This window comes from Parasteatoda tepidariorum, chromosome 1 (assembly GCF_982258835.1).
Source record: "Parasteatoda tepidariorum strain Cologne lab strain chromosome 1, Ptep-v5.0, whole genome shotgun sequence".
Classification (NCBI taxonomy): domain Eukaryota; kingdom Metazoa; phylum Arthropoda; class Arachnida; order Araneae; family Theridiidae; genus Parasteatoda; species Parasteatoda tepidariorum.
This window is the reverse complement of record NC_141755.1, coordinates 44,097,079-44,120,247: the sequence shown is the minus strand read 5'-3', so window position 1 is coordinate 44,120,247 and position 23,169 is coordinate 44,097,079. Positions and strand designations below refer to the sequence as shown.

The following is a 23,169-nucleotide window of genomic DNA, read 5'->3' as shown; positions in this document are numbered from 1 at the left end:
CTCTGCCTCTTAAAAAAGTCGCACTAAAATCACTTGAGTTTAGAAACTGTAAAAGAATACGCAAATCTATTGGACTTTTAAAATATAGTTACCTTTTTTTTAATTAAAATTGTTGATAATTATAAATTTACAGTTTATCCGACGTAATTTGGCTTATCCAACCAAATTGTGATAAAGAAAACCATTTTAGTTTGCTCTTTAGTCAAACAAAAATAGGCAGCTGTATGCGTTATTTTCAAAGTATTAAAAAATAAACAAACATAAAAACCAATGAGAGTCAAAAAATCTGTAGTGTAGATTTAAATTCATACTTATTCAGCTATGAAATTTTTAAATCCTAAATGTAGAAATTAATAAGTTCATTTTTTAATTGAGTGATTATGGAAAAAGAAAATTGTTTTTACTTGATGGTCACTGGTCAAATTGAGACGGCCGATGTATGATGAGTAAAATATACATTTTCTTAGTTCTCAAGTATTCTATTGCTATAATGTTTTACCTTAATAACATATGTTAACAATTCAGTATAATTTCGTTTAAATTACAATCGCCAAGACGCCAAAAAGTTTTTAAACTAGCACCCTTTATGTTGGTCCTGTAATATGATGCTTTATTTTTTTTTATTTCCAAAATCTGTCTATCTTTTTGTGCAGGTACCGATACGGAAATTTTCCGGGATTGGTCATTTGCTACCTATATTTTCTATTATCTTGTTTTTCAGAATTATGTAATTTATCATATAAAAATAAAGTTATATACAAATGTTTCGATGTTGATTTTGCGAACTATTTATAACTTAACATGTTACGATCTCAAGTTGGAAAAAAAATGTCTTTTTAACTTTAAACAACTACAGCTTTTTCATGAGCCTCCATTTAAATTTATGTGCAACCTTCAAATTACTAATATAATTGATTCAAAACTAAAGCTTCTCATAGAATTTTTTTGGCAAATTTTAGAAGTGGAATTTCTACCGTTTTTAAAATTTGCAGTGAGATAAGAGTTTTTTTTTGTAATTGAATAAATAAAAAGAAAATTAAAGAAATATATATAATTAACTACATTTACTTAGATTGGAGAAATGGATAAGTATGTAAGATTAATCAACTCAAAACTATAATATCCTTTTGACAAAAGCTATAGAAATTTGTGCTATTGAAAAAAGAACAAATATAATACCATGATCTATTTCAAAAGAAATGTTTTCAAAATTAAGTTATTCTTATAACTTTTTGATATTGTGCAGTGTAACAACATCGTTAATATAGAACAATAGAAAACAAAATAACGTGAATGTTTATAATGACATGCATGAGCAGATTCATGATAATACCAAAAGTATAAATTAGTCTTTTCACAATTTTTATCATTTATTTACCTAACTATCGCTTATTTAGGCATTAAAAAAAATCTTACCATCTTAAAGTTAAAATAGTGATTAATTTAACGGGGAAAACTTTTATAATATATTTTACTATCTCAATGTATTGTTTGACACCACTTATTATGAGGCATTAAAACACTGAGATTGATTTTTTTCCTGTTGGTATTTCATCTCAAAGATATTTTGTTTTAATAATGCTGTTTAGTTTTTAAATGAAGGGCTTGATAGTTTGTTTCTATGTCTTATCACTATATTCCTATATCTTATCTCAAACTATTTATAAAATTCTTTTATTTGCTAAGTTGTAATGCATTCATATGATTGTTAAAAAAATCTTATTCATCTTTTTTATCATTATCCATTTAGTTTCCAGAAATTGATGATATTTACTGTAAGCATTGTTACGTGTATGGCTCTGATTGGATGGTTGTTTATGTAAGTAAAGTTTAGTGAAGTAACTTTAAAAATTTTAAATTTTGTAGCATTAATAACATTTTAGATAAATGTTATTTTTGTTTCTATTGTACTCGAAGTTTCATTTAACATACTGTCTTTCCAAGTTTTCTTTTTTTTATTCCATATTTGAGGATTACCACTTCCTCTTGAAATAGGAAAAAACTAGAATTCTCAGGGAATTAAAAAATACTGTTAGAATACCTGAACTTGTTAAGAATACTCTCTATCAACTCTGAAAATTCTTGAGTATTAGCAATAAAATAATAAAACTATCTCTGTCACTCTCTCCATTTTTTATGCTATATTATAAAAACTTCTATAGTAGTCAGAACTGGCAGGCTTCTGTCGCCGAAACGGTTAAAATCATAGGTCGAAATCGATTAAAACTGGCATGGCAAAGGCTCCTTTCTGCCACATTTGTGGCAAAAACTCAGAAAATGACCTGAAATTAATAACAAGATTATGATAGATAATCCATAGAAAAAACAATTTAATGTTAACCAAAGTACAATTTATTTATATCATTATCACCCTTCAAAATCAAATATTATATTGTTTGCACTCTGCAGATGTCTATACTGAAAAGACAAGTTGATATTTTTATTTTGATTAATTACATCAAAGAAATTGTTTACATTTATGAGTCCAATCAATTATGTTGCTTTTTATATACAACAAAAATTATGACTGTGTTAGTATTTATATGATTGGATTGTTATCTGTTGCCATCGGATTATTCTCAATGTTTGGAAGTGGCTTCATTTTTAATAAATAAATTATTGGTTTTTAGAGTTTAATGTAATAAAAAACTGAAATCCAGCATTTATAATTATAAATACATTACTTTATTTGATATAAATATTTGATTTATTACACTTCATATTTATGTAAACAAAATAATATATTTACAAATAATAAAATAAAAAGTTTTAAACACTTACAACAAGGTTTACACAGGGTTACAGGGCTAAAATTTCTAATACAGAGTAATATCAACAATTACGAATTTGCTTTGCTTCAAACATTTCAGTTTTGTAATTTAGCATTTTTTTCCTATTAGATTTTTAATTATTATATAGAGTTTTTACAACAATGACACGTAGTTAAATTTTTTAGTTTACATGAATGAACATTATTTAGTAATTGCTAAAACTATTCAAGACATTTTTTAATTTCTGTCAGTTTTTACCAGTTATGACCAGGCTATGCTACTGGCAGTGTAAAAACTAGTTTTTGCTATCAAAAAACCAACCCAGACAGCAGTACTATAATTTATTTTTCTTGACATCAGTGCTATTTTAATAAATAATTAAAATTATTAATTTTAGTGTTTCTATTTTCCATATTAATCAAGTATTTTTTAAAAAATTTAATTTCTTAAAACATTATGATAAGAAATATTTTTTAAATGAATTCATACTTAATTTACACTCTCTAAAATAAATTAGTTAAATACGGTCATTAATATTGCATTTTAAACAAAAATTAGAGCTTTATCTTACTTATTTTTGGATTATTTGTTTGACTGCTTAACTTGTGCATTAAGTTAAATGTCAGTGTTAAACCTATGTTTTTCACACTATATGGAAAAAATTAAAACATAATTTATAATAGGTACTTTTTTATAAGCTTGTAAAAGCTCTGTATTTTTTGAATGAAAGCAAAATCCTTCTTTGGTAAGTTGATTTTTTTAAATTTTTCAATAAATACGATAAATTATACTAATTTTAGAAGCTGGTTCCTAAAGTTCTACAATTTTTGTCAATCTCTGTGAATAATTGTCCTAGAGAACTAGTTTATCTTTGAGCTGAAATTCACTATCGTCTATACTTTTGGAAAGATTTAATTATATTTTAAGTTGACATTTCTTTTGTTATTTTCATTTAATCTTGAAGATGCTGATTATGATCTTGACGATTTTTGTTATTTATATAATATTTAGTAAATTTTTTTTTCGTAATTCATGTTGAAGGTACTTCTGCAAATATTAACACGATTTTATACAAATTAAAGCATTTCAGCTAAAATTTAGAAATGAATGCTGTTTTTAATTGTTTATAAAATGCTTTTTTCTAAATATCTTTTTTTTATGACCTTTATAGGGAATTGAAGAAGGGATAACTCAAATTTCTAAAAGAAGTGATAATGGAATGGGAGTATTTGCTTTTAATTTCCCTTTGGATATTTCTTTTAAAAGTACAAACCTTTATGGCTGTAAGTAGAAATTTTGAATGATTTTGTTTTAAGCCAGATTGGAAATATTAATTTATTTTTATCTCTTTCTTATCTTATCTTCAATATATATGTGTTTTTAATTATTGTTTTAAAGTTTTCTAATTATTCGTTTATTAAATGTTGTCACTTAATTATTATCACTTGCCCACATTTTTTTGGAGATAGTTTTGTTATGACCTAAAAAGAACCCCGTAAAATTTTAATAATTTGACTATGCTTGATCAGTAACTATGTGCAGCTTTTATGGTAGTTATGTTTTTTAAAAATATTTACTCTTTAACAACTTATGCTTCTCTTTTTGCAGTTTAATGTACATTTATTGTGAATTAACTGAGAAACTATAAAAGTGTTATATAAGATGTTTGTTATCTTAATTTTGATTTTATTCAACATGCAATTTAGAAAAATTATATATTTTCATGTTTGATTAATTTTTTAAATATTTGTATTCATGTAAATAGCAAAACTAAAGAAGTAGCTGAATATATTGGAGGGAATTATTGCATTATTTCCTGACTGTATTTTTTTGTAAGGATGATTATAGTTTAAAGGGTACAATTTTATCAAAAGAAGTGAAAGATGATTCTGTAATGACTCTGTGGAAATTACTCAAATTTTTTGTTGTAATTATTCAAATGTTTGATATTGCCTAATTCAGGTGTAGGGATTTTAAATTTGAAATTAGTTTTGCTCATAAAGCTTCAGATTTTTGTAAATGACACTTCAGTTTACTTTTTGTGAAAATGTACAAGTTTAAAAACATTCAACGGGGTATCACATTAATATTGCACCAAATTTTTAATAGAGTTAAGGCATTAAGGGATTGAAATTGCATAGGAAATGCCTAGAAATGTTGTCATATGCGGCTGGTGGCATTTCCCTATTATGAAGTGCTCCAAACCACACCAAGAAACATTTAATAGGGAGCCGTCTCTAGCGAGGTTTGAAGTCATTATCGAACATGGGGTTCTATGCAACATGAATCCTTATGATGTGCCTTAACTTCCGTAGAAGCTTGTTGCATTTACATGACAACCTCCTGTTTTCTTTAATGTTTTTCCACTCTTACATTTCCACAAAAAATACACTAAAATGTCATTAAAAAAAACTGTGGCTCCTGATTGTAGAAGATCTGTTAAAAAATCTCAAACAATAGAAAAAAAAAATTGTTCCCCAGTGTTATCTGTTGGATATTCTACCTTTAAGGTTAATTCCATATTATTGTTTATACCATTTATACCGGTTTATACCATTTTGTTTTAACGTTTATTCCATACCATTTGAAACATTAAGGATTTTAAACTGTGATTTTTAGGTTAAATAAAAAGATAGATGATCCATAACCTTTACACACTATAAAAATATTATAATTTATACCAAATAAGTATGATGTATTTTAATTTTGAAAGTAATATTGCTTGGAATGGCATTTTAAATGAGAAGGAAAATCTTTGGTGGTGTTTTTAAAATGAAATGGAAAAGGAGACTGTTATAGTGTTGCTGAATTGATTACTAAAGTTTTTACCTTTTTTATTTGTAGAAAACATTAAATATTTTGTAAAAAAATGTATATAAAATGCCTAAAATATTTTTAAAAATTTTTCGTTCTTTAAAAAATATATACATCATGTGAAGTTATTACTTTTGAGTTTTATGTTGAGTTTTAAAGACAACATAATAAAAGAAAAAACGAAAACTTAGCTTGAAATTGTACTTTAGAAGGCTATTCCCCCAAATGATTTTAATCTCCTTTTTTTAATAATTGACAAATCAATGAAGAAACATGCAAAAAAATTTTTTTTCTTATTGAAGTAAAATTTTTGTCATCTTGATTATATCAAAACTCACAAATGCAAGATTATAATGTCAAGTAAAGGGATTTTTTTTTCATTTGAAAATCTGCATTTAAGTACATTATTGTAGACAGTGGTCTGTTCTAATCATTGCATTATGTCGACAAGTTACAGTTGCATAGCATGAAAATTTAAAATTATGGTAGATAAGTTAGATATACTAGTAGAATGCTAATTAAACATATTTATCTTATTAAATGAAAAAAAATACTTGTGCAAAAGGTAAATTTTTTTGTTTAAAATAATAATTTTATTTTTTAAAGTAAGCATTAATTTAAGATCCACATTTATTAAGAAGGCAATAAAATTCTTCCATGAGAAGAAATAGAAAAATTCCATGTTTTATGTATTCCAATAGTGGTTTTTTTTAAGTGGTCTCATATGTATATATAGTAAAAATATAATGAATGCTACAACTGTAGCACAAAGTAATCATGTGAAAAATTAAACTGTTGTATAAGTTTTTACAGAGAATTATTAATGATAAGGAATTGGTTTAATTTATTTTATATAAATCACTGCTGATCAAACATTTTTTAAAAAATAAAGTTGCAATTATTGAGGCTATTCATTTACAAATATATTATATAAAATTCATGAAATTTATTCATGAGTTTCTATGATGACATGCTCCAATGTTCAGTAAATTTCAAGAATTGTCTAAGTAAATCAAACTTGATAACAAAAGAATCTTATAATAGCAAATACATTCAAACTTGGATAAATTAAAAGGCCCAAAAAATATAAAAATATCTAAAAAGTTGAATTACAATTATTATATTAAACAGACGAGATAAATAAGTAAGATTTCCACAATCAAAAATTTAATACATAAACTATTTGTGAGAATTCTATAATTTTTTTTCTTTTTAATCAAACATTGTTCACTATCCATATTTTTTTTTTCTATCTTTAAAAGCATTCAGCCAACCACTATTTGATTGCCTAATGCAAAGGCAAACTGTTAAACGTATGCTGTTATAGTAGGGCTACTTATTAGTCTTGTTGTCGAAACCCTCATGCACAGCAGTTGGTACTAAAGATTATTTTCTGTCTCATATTTATAATAAAAAAGAACTACTGAAGAAAAAAAAGCTCGCAGAAAAGACTAAGAACAAGTAAAAATTAAAAATGAAATGAAAAAAAAGAAGAATTTTCTATCTTTATTTATGTTATTATTGTTTTATGTTTATTTTTCTGGTTATTGCTCTACTTGTCTGCTTATGATAGATTAGTAATGAGTAAGTACTTATGATAGTTTAGTAATGAGTTTTATTTAAAGAAACTTTCAATAGGCTCAAATCATAACATCATAAATTGCAATTCTGTTAATTTCTTCCATTAAAATGTTGAAATGTTTTTATTATAACATTTAATTGTTTAATTGTTGAAAGTTTTAACTGCTTGTTAAAACTTTCTGATTTCTTTATTCGGCTTAGTATAAGCATCTGTTTCTAATCCTTTTGGGCAAAATAAAATATGATTGTATAAAGTTTAATTTAAACAACATAAAGTTTTTGTATATAACTCTTTTGTATTTTATCTTTCCATATTGTGATGAATAAAGGTTAGATTAAGTTTATTTTTACAATAATATTCTCTTACTTACTTACATCATTGCTCTAAAGTCCATGAAGAACCTTGACTTCCTTTACCACACAGTTTCACTCTTTCTTATCTCTGGCCATCATCTTCCAATTTATGATTTTCATCTTTTTTAAATCTCCCTCTATATCATCCAGTCATCTTTTTTTTTTTTTTTGAAACGCTTAAAATTTTTCTTTCACTCTAATCTTCCCCTATAGAATTTTTTGTTGCTCTTTCATCACGCATTCCCTCCAAATGTCCCAGCCATTGTATTCTTTTCAGTTTTATTATATTTACTATTCTTTTTCTTTATAGAGTTTACTTAAACTCTAAATTACTCCTATTTCTCAGCATGTCAACCATCTCTGACTTGCTCCATGTATTTTCCTTAGAATCTTTCAAAAGTAATAAGTATTTTTTTCCATTCTGAGTTTCAGTCCAAATTTCTGCTGCAAAAGTGACAGTGGGTCTAATTATTCTTTTAGCTTTTTTGAGACCAGAGATGGTTTAAAAGCATTTAAAGGAACATCTGTTTCCAGCTGCTCCTTTATCTCTGGGTTTAATTATTTTTTTTACAGTGATAACTGAACCAAGATATTTAAATTTTGTCACCCTTTTAAAACCAAGTTCAGTATTAGCTGAACTCACAGTTCATCCGTTTTCTCTGTCCTTTACAATTTGCTGTCAGGGTAGATTCGTCTCTCATCCTCCAAGTAATTTCACTGCCCTTCATCTTATGGGACTAAGTGACAACTTTCGTTCCTTCTAAAAATAATATTTCAAAGTGATAATTGAAAAATAAATTATAGGTAAAATTATTTTTATATTTTGCCAGAGCTGAAAAGTAATTGTATGATAAACATATAATTATGTACTCATACATTTAATGTATTTATATACGATAGTGGTTAAAATTAATCTAAATTAAATTTATACATCCAAGGATAAAATTGAAAAAAAAAAAAAAGAATTTTTCTATTATTTAAAATGTAAAAATGATATCTTCCTGAAAATGGGAAAGAATTGGCAGTCGTGCACGAATTCTGGGGAGGAATATACCCTTGAATCTAGTTTTCTCTTTGTTAACTAAAAGTTCCACAATCTTTGCCTCCTTTTGTATATCTTTATAGCAAAAAGTAACATCTTTATAGCTTTGTTCCTGTTTTACCAGAAATTTATTTTGGGCTCATATTCCCTTTTGTCGTTTTTTTATTTTAGAATACATTCTGATCTCAGATAAGGTTTAACATTTTCTGTATTCTGTTTCGCTCAATTGCTTTTTTTTTTTTGCAATGGAATATTTTTGAGGCCATCTTTCTCTTTTCTGTCTTGTCCTATCAGAAAATTTTTTTTCCTGGTCAGATTTTTTCCATTATGAGCTCCTTGCACTTATCCTCATACCAATCATTTCTTGGTGTGTTTTCTACATTCCCCAGGACTTCCATTGCTATTTTCAGTATGAGGTTTTGACATTTTTCCCATTTCAATCTGGACAAATCCTCCTGATCATTTCCCCAATATTCTTTGTCAATTGTGTCGGTTAGTTTTTTCTAAACTTCACTTTTTTTCTCTTAGTCATCCAAATCTTTTGTATTAATTTTTTCAAGTTCTTCACCTTTTTAAATTTAAATCTGGTAGTTTTTTGTCGATATTTTGTCACAACAAGATGATGGTCTATGTCACCTCCGGCCCCTCAAACTCTAACATATAGGATATCTAGTGCATGTGTTTTTTATATTAATAATATCTCCTCAATTAAAAACTTGGCTTAAAAAATATGAAGATAGTAATAAAAGTCGAAATGTTTCAAGCATTCAAAAATCGTAATTCATTCAGACTTATTAGACATCAATGAGGAAATCAAGAGTGATTTAATACATGTTATGTTTTTAAAAAGAATAACTCAAAGTATAAAATTTGTTACAGACAAATTTTATATTTTGGTATACTTTAAATTGCACAACAGCCATTTCATTGAAATCCCATCTCATAATCATTCTTTCCCATTATCCACAAAATTCAGTAGCTTGGCAACCACCGAAAAAGAAAATTTGATTTTTTTCTATTATTAGAACATATCTTTTTTCTCAAGTATTGATATATTATTTTTTAAGAATATATTATTGATTATGTATAGATAAAAAAAATTATTCACAGAAATATGTAAGGAAAAAAATTACATGCCGAGTCGAAATTTCATAAACATAAAAGCGTAAATCTATGAGAACACATTATTGCGCAGACAAAATTTGGTATGAAGATTAGATCCATGAGAATAGGAATTAATTAGTATTTACTGAAGTATTCTGTACACAGCAAGATTTTGTTCTCGATATGCTTATGTAAGAATTTTGCCAAGAAATTTTATCCTAAAAGTTAACTGAACTTTGAAGTCATTAATTTGCCTTTGGATAATCCATAATCTATTGTATTACAAAATTATTTACATCATTTTTATGAATAGTTTGAAATTATAGTTGTTGTCGTAGAGAAGAAAGTAGTTGTTGTAGTTGATAATAATAGTAGTTGTAGAGAATAAAGGATTCAGGATTTGTATAGGTATTGTTTTAACTCTAAAATCTTTTTGTAAAGTTAATAAATGGTAAACATCATTTTTAAGTAATAAATCAATTTTAATACTTAAATTAAAACTAAAATCCAGTTATATATATTTTTTTCAAATTGTAGGGCCTCAACTGGTTGTTAGTGTCTATGGTTTGGATTTTTTTGGTAATGATGTTGTTCGAGGATATGGTTCTGTACATGTGCCTGTGGCACCAGGAAAGTATGTTATTAAAATTTCTTAAGTAAATTTTGTTTAAATTTCATTAATATTCTAATTTTTATGGCTCAGAGTCTTTGTAATATTAATCTATAAATTTTATTTTATGTTATATAAATCAAAGACTCTGAAGAAAAGAGTAATTTTTGATTTTAAGTTTGCTTTAATTTGTTTTTTCTTGTGTGCTTGTAATTCATAATGGTTGAAAGTGAATTCCTCTTTTTCTTCATTGTGTTTGAAATACTAAATTTTGTATCCATTTAATTTTAAAATAATAAAGATACTTTAGGCTTAAAAATTTACATACTTGAAGCATGTACAAATTTTGATTGTGCTTGTATTTTTTACTCATACATGCATGTAAATATTTAATCAATAATATCATAAAATACCAATTAAGCACTTCTTAAATTTTTAAGAAAACAGCTAAGTTGCTGGATAAAACGGAAAAAAAATGCCACGAAAGGAAAATAACTAAAAAAGAAATTTTTTATACTAAGTTTGCAAAGCTAACCTAATACAAGAGTTTATAATACCGTTTTAAAGTAGCATGTTGAAGAACATGTACTAGTTGGTTATACTTAATAATTATATGTACATCATCTATGTTATATCATATATATTTCAAATTTAAAAAGATTTTCACGGACGTAAAAGTTTAGACATGTGTTTCATGCGCTAACATTCCTCATAGGGGCATACAGAAATTTCGAGTTTATTTTAATCCTGAAAGATTTTTTGAAAATTATATGAAATTCATAAAATGTCTAAATTATTGGTTCTCTTAATTTACTTTTTTTTTAAAGTTAAAACTCTTCAATGGCTATTCAGGAATAATTATTTGTTAAGACAAAAAAATATTTGCTTTTTAGAAATAAAAATATTTTACAATTTAAACTAATAAAAAATAAATGGTGGAAAATCAAGGAACAAGGATCATATATATATACATATATTTTATTGCCAGCTTTTTTTCTACTTAGGAATTTTCATTTTTGATGATGAGTTAAGAACCTTTGTAAACTGGCATTAAAAAATTCAATAGCCAATCTATATTTACATTCAAATTTTTGATGACGCAATATTGTTGTGAAATCAACTTGAAAATTTTTGAAAGAAAAAAAAATTTTTGCTTGTCAGACCGTATTGAATTTAAATAATTGAATATTGTCAATTTAAATTTATACTTCAGAAAATTTCATTTTAAAGCAGAAAACTTACACTTTTTATATCACTTTTCATTTGCTGCAAAAGCTAATAAGAAGCTGAGGAAAGGTTAATTTGTAGAGCAAGAGTCCTATAATTAACTGTTTTTATGAGTTAGTTCCATGTGAAGTTATTGTGATAATTTAATCCTAATTGTTTATTTAATTTTTTTCTTTATTCCTATTTTGAGTTATTTTTTAATGAAGACATCCCATGAAATCCATTCTTGAAAGCTAATTTTAGACTTTTCTCTGCTAATCTGTTATTTGGATGACAATTAGCATTCTAAAATAGTAAAGCATATTTTATCTTAATGTGAATGACGTTTTTGTAATTATCTTCCTAATCTAGTTCCATTTTCAAACGTAACTACTAAAGAGCTTTATTTTTCGCTAAAATTGATTGTTAAAATTTACTGAGCAACTAAAAAAAATCAAACAAAGGTCACTAGCACATGTTTGAAAAACCTGAAATGGTCACCAATACATCAGTTACAGCAGCACTTTATAGGTATCAACTGCATATACTGAATACAAAATTACTTCCTGTGATGGTAGAAATATTTACACTTGTTCGCGACTCTCTCCTTTACAAAATTTTATAAAGTTGGTATTCAGTTTTTACCGTGTCCTAACCAGGAAGAAACCTATTTCTTCCAGAACACTGGTAAAAACTGAAAAAAAAAGTGGGGGGACTAGAGGAAATTGAAGAAATTGAACAAAATGATAGAAATTAAAAAAGACTAACACAAATATTTAGAAATATTATGAGAATAGCTTAAATTTATACAAGTTAAGGAGATAACTACTTCCAAGGCTGAACTAAGGTTTTACCGGCTCCTTCCTCCAAGAATAAAATATTCATTTTCATATTTTGTAGACCCTTTGTACAAAACTGTAGCTTTTATATTGATATGAAGAAGTTATCTACTGTTTTTTCTGATGAAAAAACTTTATTAAACGCTACATTTTTTGTATGGAACTGAAGTCAGACTTTCCGAATCCCAGGACAATTATCCCTCTCTTTCCTCCCTAATTGAGTACCCCCTTAACCACATCACATATAGATTATATGCATCTTAATTACTTAAATTTTCTAATTGTTAAATAAAATGGACTACATTTTCAATGTAATTCTAGTACAGTGTACTCTTGATATCTCAAAATTGAGGAGACACTATAAAATTTTGAGATGGGAAGTTTTCGAGATAACAAGCTCAAAACCAAAAATGTTCTAAAAAGAAACGGGAAAAAAATCTTAAATAGTTTTCTAAAACATAGAGTCATGGAACATCAGAATAAGTACTAATAAAGATATTTGTATAATAGTTGTGACAATAAGTCAAAATTCAGCAATTATAATTTCTTTTTTAAAAGCAACTTAAATATAATTATGCATTAAATATAAAAGAAATCGAGTAAACTGGAAAGATTTTATAAAAAAAAACTCTACCATCATGGCCTGTTGACATTGTTTTCGAAATTCATCACAATTTTTCGATTCGAAAAATATCTCCCAACTCATGCTTTCCATGTTCTCGGAGCATTTCATGAAATGTTTTAATATGTGGGCAGCATTTTTTCTTGAGACACAGTAATGCTGAGTGGTAGTACGTGGGGATTTTTCCGAAAAAATTAATGTTTTACTTCGAAAAGTATTCGACATAACAAGGTTTTGACAAGAAGTCCTTCGACATCAGGATTCAAATTAATGTTAGTTGGATATGTAATGATAAGGGGAAAACTATTTTTTTGACTGGTTTTCAAAATATTGAAAGTATACTGTATTTATAAATTTCAAATGAAGTTAACTTGTTCATCCTGTTTTACTCCACCAGTGGAGTTAACTTGGTGGTTTGACTTTTCCAGAAAAACGATCATTTATTAAAAAAGTAGTCCATCTATGACTCTTCCAGAGTGGTATATAGTAAAGAACCAAACAATGAACATCTTGGTTAAATTAAGCAGCTTCCATGTCAATCATTTTAACTCAAGCAGGTCTTTGAATCATAGCTACCCAGAATTACCCCCTCCCCTTCCTTTAGATGTTTAGTGTGGGATTTGTTTAGTAGTAATAAAGAATTTTGATTAAGTTATTTTACATTTGCTTATGCAATTATAAAATTAGGTTTTACTATACTCATTTACTTTAAATATTATAAAATTACTGCTTAAACCAAAACAAAATTATAGTTTTATTAAATTTATTCTTTTCCAATTATTGCTTTTCATTTTTTCCTTTTTTAAAAATGATATATTAATAGCTTGAAAAAAATATATTATTAAAGCTAGATTGTAATTACTGACTGTTTAAAAAACAATTTTAATGAGTGATATTTCTTTTTGAAAAAGGGCATCTTCTATTTTTTTCAATTGGGTTTGAAGAAACCGATTTCTTTCAGGATGATTTTTCCATGATTTTTACTACTGTGAAATAAACTTGCCATCTCTGTGTTAAACTATGTTACTATGCTGAAATAAAAAATTAGAAATAAATTGAATGAATAGTTCTGAAAAACAATATCTTAAAAAAGCTTAAAGTAAAATTTTTATCTTTAAGCTTTTATTTTTTGGGAAATTTATAGGTACTATAAAAGTACTTTGGTATTCAAAACTTTAAAAATTGTTTGTTTCTTATAATTTAAAATTTTGACATCAGTTTTTAATCAAATAATAAAATATGAAGAACAATTGTTAAAATAAGTTTTGATTAAAATTATCTCAAGTAAAATGGTTTTATTATAGTATGCTAAAAATTTGTCCACCAGTTATACCATGAGGTATGGCAAGGTTGAGATTAACTTCTATACTTTAAGGGTTTGAAAGATTGTTTTTTTATCATTATAGGTTAATTAGAATTAAAAAGGATAATTCTAGGTATTATTCATATCTTATGAAAAGTTATGCTCATAGAATTGTATGCATTAAATGCTCCCATCAGACATGAAACTTGCAACTTAGTGCATAAAAATATGACTGCTAGATTTTAAAGTTTGATTTAACAACCAATCTAATTATAATGAAAGTTATTAAATGGATATCAAGACTAAGAACCAGAAACAAAATAAGCAAGCAAAGACCAACAGGGGGTTGTAGTGCCATAAAAGAAGATTAATTAAAAGTAGAAAATAACAAAGACAGTTTATTGCAAGGAACAGATTTTTCAAGTATACCTATTGGAGCAGTGGTAGCTCAGGGGATAGAGCATTTACCTTCCAATGACATAAACCAGCTTTCAATCCAAGCGATGAATGGTCGAGATAAATTCCGCAGCTGACATGCATCGACCACAGTGCTGACGTAAAATATCCTCAGCGGTAGACATATCATAGGGCAACTGGCGGGTTAGTTCAAGCAAAAAGTTCAGTTAATGTTACAGCCAAATGACTCCATATCGTTATAAATTTCGGTAATTTAAATGTCCTTTATATTTCTCTTTTATACATTGGAATTTTTTTTAAGAATTAAAGATCTTTTCAAATTAAGTTTTTCTATTGTATCTTTATCTTTATTCTTATCAAGCTTTTAATTTATCTTTTTCTTGTATCTTTTTTTTAATGTATTATGCTTTATTGAAAATCCTAACTCTTCTCACCCATTTCTGATTCTAAGCTTGTCTTCATTAAAAATTTGATAAATGAAAGGAAATCTTTTATTTCGTGAAGAAAAATATCTGTATATTACAAACAAGAATATAAGTTAAACATTAAAAAAATAATGTTTTTTTTTTTTTTTTTTTTGTTCAAGTTATTTTAGTTGCATTTTCTCATCAATATTTTCTGTATGCGGTGAGTAAATTTTGTTATTTTTTTGGGACGCATATTTGTTTTTGTTTCGAAACATGGTGATTAATTTAAATGCTTTGTTTGTTTTTGGATATGACAAGTCATTCTCATATTATAATAAGTCTTTATTTTCTTTGTATATCCACCTTATTCCAAATTTGGTGATACCAATATCATCAATGTTTACCTCACGTTGTGTGACCTTTAAATCTATCGGTTTTTTGAGAATCCATGATAGTTTTTTGCTACCACTTTTTGTAAACGACAACGTTCCACTTAATGTAATAATTTTTGATCCTATTCCCGACCTTAATTTTGTTTGTTTATTTTACATTCAGTGATAATATCTAATATCCAAATACAATTTGGTTCTATTTCAATCAATTCATTATATTATTATCGTGATGTGCCATCTAATACAATTCTGAAACCATTATTTTTATCAATTAATACAATTCATCCCATCCATTATCTTATGTAAATAAAATGTTTAACTAAACATTTTCATTAACCATTAAAACATTAAACATTATGCAACAATATCATTATATTATAATTACTATTTTAATTTTTTATTTGTAACAAAACAAAATTACATCTACAATATTATTAATTTTTTTATTTGTAACAGTAAGTTTCTATAATATTGTGTGTAAACTGATTACTTAGGAAAATGATTTCATATCTCTTGCGCATCAAGTGAAATTTAAACAATGAAATATGTCTTTATTTTTTAGACACAGGCGAAGAATACCAATGTTTGTTCCCCAATCTTCCTCTGTACTTCAAAGATTTACCAGCTGGCTTATTGGAAAGAGACCTGAATTTATTGATCCTCGAGTTGTCGCACAAGGAGAAGGTCGAGAGGGTAAAGAATATATTATTTTTGAGCTCGTAATTAAAAGTTTAAATAGCCTGTCTTTCTCTTAACTTTGATCTTGAGTCCAACTCTATACCCTTCCCCTCAGGACAATTTATGGAAAATTATATGCATACAAATTTCCTATCTATTAAGTTACTAATTAATATTTTAGACTAATTTTTATTTTATTTTATTCATTAAAATTTGTTAAACATGTTTAAAATTTTTCCATAGCTACTATAGGAGATTTGGTAAATTTTGATGAAAATATACTTAGAACTTCAAATTTAACATAGTAACTTTAAATAAGTTTGAGGAAGTACAAAATTGTTTAAAAACCCATAAATTAAAAGTAAAATCCTTTTTTAAAACTACCATGGTAACTTTTGTAATTTTTGAAGAAGTTGATAATTGCTTAATTTGGTCACTGAATTCCATTTTAATGAAAGTAATGAAACAAAAAGAATTCCAAAATATTAATTTGAGTGTTGGTAGTTAAAACATTGGTATCCATATCGATGAACTCTATCGATTAACATGACAGGGTGAGGATGTAGAATTTGACTCTAGAACATCCCTAAAGAAAGCCATGTTAGCGTGATTTTATCACCATTCATTATTGTTAAGGTGGTTTGACTTCATATCTTAGCAGTGAAAAAAAAATGACAATCATTTTATTACATATTAGTCATAAGGTAAACTTAAAAAGTATTTATTAAGTTACATACAAATTAGATTACATTTAATTACATAAATAATTTAGTTTACAAAATTGCATATAAATTGGCAACAAAAAATGTGTTTTCTTGAATTTGCGTTTTATATACAGAACATTTCTTAGTACATGCTTTTGGTAAAGAACATACCTTAATTTATCGTTTTTAAAAAATTATCATTATTTCATTTTTTTAATAAAGTTTAATTTTTCTATAATGAAAAGTTTGTCTGCCAGTCTTTTTTTTTTATAACTGCAGATCCATTTATGCTGTCATCCTAAAGTTTGGACAGCTGGAAAAAAGCAATTTTAGCCTTCAATTCGAAAATTTATTTGAATTGCAGCATAACCTCTCGAGAGCGACCACTCTCTGTTCCACCGTAAAATTATCCTTAATTTAGGTTGGTCTTTCTTAGGAGGTACCTCCATTGTCTTTAAAATATTTTTGAAGGTACATGATTTTTCGCAAATGATTTTAATTTTAGTTAGTGTCATTTTCGTGGTCTGGAAATGTTAATACAGTGAAACCTCCGTTAAACGGACATTCATGGGACCAAAAAATTTGTCCGTTTATGAGAGTTGTCCGTTTACGGGAAGGGTACCCTAATAACGAAATTTTACACCGTTGTTTTTAGAATATTCTCAAAGATGTAGAAATAATTAAATAATATCTACAAGGATACTGTAAATATCTACAAGAATATTTATTTAAACAATAAGAAAGATAAAAAAGAATATATAAAGAGGTTTGATATAAATACATAATTCTGGATGTAGCTACAGATAAATAAATGTAATTTTCCTATTAGCATAGATACTAAAGTTAGACATATGATACTAAAGTTAGACATATGATGCTAGACGTATGAGCGTACTGTCCTCAGTCCGTTTCAATTATTAGGTTCACATCCCCTTACACCTACTTATCATTTGATAGGGAACATGGTTAATACCTTCTTGGAAAATAAACCTCCCATGATTCGCAGAAAAAAAAATGCATACCTGTAAGTCATGAGGACCTATGGAGATGATTATTCACAATTGATCAGCTATCAAGTGTCTGAATAAATGTTTCATTAATATAAACACCTCAAAGATTATACTTCTGCTCTCCTTTTTTTACCCCAGTTGTGTTAAATACAGTCTTCAAATTGATAAGAAAATTAAAGAAATTTTCAATGGGGTAGATGCATTGAGAGAAGTCATTTCAACTTGAGGGGCCTCATAACCTGTGTGGTCCAGATGAAAAGTTCAAAAGATGAAGATGTCAGAATTATTTCAGGAGTGCAGTACCATTTTCTCTCCTTTCTTTACAAAGATAAGGCAAGGTGACAGGAGAAAGATTGATTTTTCGGTGGTGAAATAGCTTAACAATATTTTTAGTTATGGATAAGGCAAAAAGTTTTATTTACATGCTTTAAAAATGGTGAAAAGTTGCATTTTTTAGCTTGCAATTTATTTAGAAAAAGTAGTGTCCGGTTTGTAGAGATAAAAAACAACGCTTCAGGATCAAAATGACTGTCCGCGTCCGGTTACGGGAGTGTCCGCTTTGCGGAGAATGTATGTAATGGGTTATTCATAGAAGATTCCCGGGGAATTAAAAATATGTCCGTATTGAGAGGCGTCCGTTTTGCAGGAGTGTCCATAACAGGAGGTTTCACTGTATAATTAAAAGGTTAATGCTTAAAGATTTTCTTTTATGACGCCTACTATTTACGTTTTGTCCTGCAGTGGACTGATCGTAAGCACACAGTTCCTAGTAGAACAAAAAGACAAGCATCTGTGGCCGTGGTAAGGGAGCTGATGGGTGACTACTTTGATCATCCTGCGAAGAGGAATGAGGGTGCAAAATATTGGTCCTAAATAACTGTTCTCAACTATCATAAACTGCTCAACTTTGCATGTAGATTGTTATGCTACCAAAGCGGGGAAGCCATCTCCTTTGTAGAAGATCTGGAGTATGTCTTCTGATCATCCTCAGGGATCTTTCCTTGACTGTTGTCAATAGCTATTGTGCAGCTCCAGGGCTTAAAATAATCTTGTGGGGGAGACATGAGGGAGGAGAAACAGTGGCTATCTATATTATAGGAGTGGCTATTTTAACAAGCTGAAACATCTTTCATCTTCTAGCAAGATGCACTTGCGACGAATTCCTTTGCACGATAGCATAGCTGGCAACGAGACTGCTGACACCCTCACCAAATGGTGCTCCTCCCCTTTGACCTGTTCAGTGCTGCATTTTACTTACAATAACCATGCACTCTCTACTGTTCCTCCTATTCACCACTAGTATGAGGATAAAAAATACACACTAGTGACTCTCTCTCCTATCGGTGCAACAGAACATGGAGTTTAGCAACAGCAGCATATCCCAGATGCACTTGTCCATATGATTAACTTACCATGATGTGTATTTTGCATATGATGCCAGTGATGAAAACTTACCACTAAAATTCTTGTTTCTGGGCAACATGTTAAAAAGATACTTTCCCTTTCTTTTAGGATCAATGATGACATGAATGGGAGTAGTTTCACAAGCCAAATAATAGCTATATTTATGTTGCATTGAACTACCATATTTTGCACATACAGTAGTGTAGTATTATTAATACACTCTATAACAAAAAAATCAACGCACCAAGAAGCAATCATCCGATTGCTTTGAAATTTCGTATGCATGAATGTTTTGAACAGATATGTCTGGAATGATGCCGACTGGGGACGTATAGTCTTTAGTGACGAATCCCGCTTCTAACTGTGTCCTGACGATCATCGAAGACGTGTTTGGAGACGCACAGGGCAGAGGGGGATCCTGCCTTCACTATTGCACGCCACACCGGCCCTCAACAAGGCATTATGGTCTGGGGTGCCATTTCCTTTGACAGCCGGACCTCTTTGGTTGTCATTAGAGGTACACTTACTGCACAGCGGTACGTGGACGACATCCTAAGACCTGTTTTGCTACCGTTCCTTTTGCAGCGCCCTGGGCTGGTTTTTTAGCAGGATAATGCCAGACCACATACGGCACATGTTGCTATGATTTTTCTGCAAGCTTGTCAAACTCTTCCTTGGCCTGCCAGATCACCAGATCTCTCTCCCATTGAGCATGTCTGGGATATGATGGGAAGGCGATTGCATCTGGCACGGAATGTTGATGACCTCGTTCGACAATTGGATCAAATTTGGCAGGAAATACCGCAAGTGACCATCCGGGAGCTTTATCGGTCTATGCCACGCCGTGTGGCAGCTTGTATCCAGGCTAGAGGCAGGTCAACACCTTATTGAACTTGTTACTGTAACTCTGCAATAAATTATTCAATTGTTCTGAAATTTTAATCATTTGCTATTCTGTACATTCCTCTCCACCAATTTTCGTTTCAATCGGACAACTCCTTCTTGGTTCATCGATTTTTTTGTTATAGAGTGTATATACTTCTGTTTTTTCTCTAAAATATGCATAAATATTTCTTTGGATTAAATGGAACTTTGATTATTTTAACTTAATTAAAGTAAGTTGTTTCATTCATTTCAAATACTAATACTTCTCTCTTCACATTTCAGTCACAAAAGTCAGAACTCAAGGCTCTGTAAGTGTGAGCTTCAACATTACGACAAAGAACTTACAAGAACTTGGTTATAATGTGGGTTAATAATGTAAATTTGTCTAGTCTTTTTTCTATGTACTATGCAGTCATTTTTTATGGTGTAACAATATAGTATTTTTTATAAATGATTTTTAACGCACACATGATGAGCTATGAAATCTTTATCATAAAAATTACATGTACTTAGCTCATACTAACATAATTTTATCTAAGCCTAAATTATAGGCTGTGTAACTTTTATATGTTTGTTTTAAATTGTATTTTATTGGATTAACCATAACTATCTAGCCATATTTTTACTACCTAATTATACCTTTAAAATCTAAGTCATTTATTGTGTTGTAGTATTTCATATTTTTAAATCAGTCCTTATATTTATTTACTTAATTTTTATGTTGCTAATTTAATGAGTTTTTTATTTTGTTTTTTATTGTATTTATTATAGAAGAATATTTCAGGCATTTACTTTTTGTATGACGTGGAACATATTTGAATTTCTTTATGGCATATATTTTAGCTTCTTATTTAAAGGCTAAGCATATTTCTTTTGCGTGTTATACTTAAAACACTTTTTTTAAAAAATTAATAACAAAAAAGAATAATAAAAGACTAGTCATTATAAACCTTAACTACCTTATAGGAATTTCTACCTTTTTCATTTAAGATTAAATATTTATTAATTGTCACTTCAAGTAAATATTTTTCGTTCAGATTAATCCATCATTTTTCATAACAATGAAGTCATATTTTCTTATAATGTTTATTCTTTTGGATGTATGTTATTTGCATAACTGGTGTATTTTGTGTTTTTGTTTTGTGTTTTTAATTTTTGTGTACTTAAATTTTGTGCAATTGATTTAAGGAGTATTTCTTTTCTCTTTAACTGACTAGTTAAATGGATGAAGGTTCTATTGATTAACTTAGTTTTAAATTTGTATGTTTCTCTTTTTTTCTTGCTTCATTTAATATCTATGTTGTATTTATTTGTGAAGAAATTACTCATTACCTTACAATTTTAAAGTATAACGATTTAGCTTTGACTCTTTTGATGAAAGATGATTTATAATGACTTTTGTTAATGGTGTCTGCTTCCATTAACATAACAATAAACTAAAATTGACGAGTATTTATATGTTAAGTGAGATGAGGAGAGAGAGAGACAGTAACTAGTTGTTAGATGAAGAGAAATGTTAAGTGACAAATTTCAGTATCTACAGTTAGCAAACAGCTTGAGCGATTGTTAACATAATGATCCCAGTTTCATGATTTAAATATTTTATATGATATGAGGCACCAATTTACCATATCTCCACTTAGTATTATTTATATGAAGTTAGATGTCATTGGTCAATTAAATTTTTATTTGTAAAGATAAACACGTGTTTTCTGATTTAAAAAAAAATAAATCAGAATTTGATTGGAGAATGTGCTGTGCCTTTATTTCTTTTTCACAAGTTTCTAGCTGGTCAGATCTATTATCCATAACACATATTTAAAACTGTTTGCATCTAAGCATTTACACTCTTAGTGTCCTAAATAGATGGCAAAAGCCATCTACTGAAGGTTAAGGTAGTGAAACTTTTTAAGATTGTTGACTCGACTCATAGTTGCCAAATGCATTAGGAACTTTCTTCCACTAAATTTCTTTCTTTCTTTCTTAATCCATTGTGATAAGATAACTTAAAGATTTGGTAAAATAAGTTGTTATTTGTTTAATTAAGACTAAAGTTAAATCATCTCTAAAAAAACAATCTATTTCAAAATGTTACTTAGAACCTTCTTCCACTAAGCTCACAAATAATTAAACTCATTGAATGTTGTGGTCTAGTTGATAGAGCGTTTCATCACTTTTAATAAGGAAGGATATTTTAAGCTTATTCTACCAGTCAATATCAATTTTGATGAGAACAAAGTTTTTTTTTTTTTAAACCATTTTAGTATACATAAAATATTTCCTAATTTTTTTTATGCTCATCTCCCTTCTAAATTAGCTTAAATCACTACTTTTCAGTAGATTTACTTCATTACTTTATTATACAATGCAGTATTAATGTCAGCATTATCCTTAATTTATGCTTGCATATCCTGAATAAAGAAACAATGTTTATAATATATAAGACATTACATTATGTTAAGATGTTGCTTTTTTAATAATATTAATATAGATCTCTCTTAAATGTTATATATTGTTTATGTATTTTATAATTGTATGCACATGTTAACAATATATTTAAAATTTTTGTTTTAGGGTATTGATTCATGTAAGTTAAATAATTGATTTTTAAAAAAATCTAATTATTCAATATAAAGTTTTCGATCTAATGTTCTTTAATCATTATGCTGTTTAATTGACATTTTTTTCATCTGATGAATTTTTAATAAATTTTTACAGTCTTTTGTTGTTTCGAAAATCATTGTAACAAATATGTTTCATTACATCATGAATCATTACCATCTTCATTATTTATTTATATTTAAAAGTGAATAAAATTTTAATGAAAAAAAACCCATCTAAATTTTGTTTGAAACCTAATGTTTTTTTTTTCATAATTACATTTGATAGATATTTTATAACAAAATTTTTTTTCCCTTTTACTGCCTTACAGTTTCTTTCAATAAAGTTATTTTATTTCAAGTTAGCTCTTGGATATATTTATCATATTTTCTGTGTTATACAAAATACTAATTAAAGCTCGGCAG

The 23,169-nt window shown here is 27.8% G+C and overlaps 1 protein-coding gene across 1 annotated transcript; it reads left to right on the top strand.

Moving 5' to 3' along the window:
* The first annotated feature begins 217 nt into the window (after positions 1–217).
* Positions 218–22,866, top strand: B9d1 (B9 domain-containing protein 1). Its single transcript, XM_016049107.4, has 6 exons — positions 218–437; positions 1,751–1,819; positions 3,943–4,054; positions 10,204–10,300; positions 16,025–16,155; positions 20,426–22,866. The coding sequence occupies exons 1-6, from the start codon at positions 381–383 to the stop codon at positions 20,512–20,514; spliced, it is 555 nt and encodes a 184-aa protein (XP_015904593.1). The 5' UTR covers positions 218–380; the 3' UTR covers positions 20,515–22,866.
* The last annotated feature ends 303 nt before the right edge of the window (positions 22,867–23,169 follow it).

What these genes read in the sequence shown, in the direction of transcription:
- B9d1 (XM_016049107.4), top strand. Translation starts at nt 381, where the DNA reads ATGGAAAAAGAAAATTGTTTTTACTTGATGGTCACTGGTCAAATTGAG. An exon ending in GTGCCTGTGGCACCAGGAAA is followed by an intron (nt 10,301 to 16,024) that starts GTATGTTATTAA and finishes TTTATTTTTTAG; the next exon opens with ACACAGGCGAAGAATACCAA. An exon ending in ACAAGGAGAAGGTCGAGAGG is followed by an intron (nt 16,156 to 20,425) that starts GTAAAGAATATA and finishes TTCACATTTCAG; the next exon opens with TCACAAAAGTCAGAACTCAA.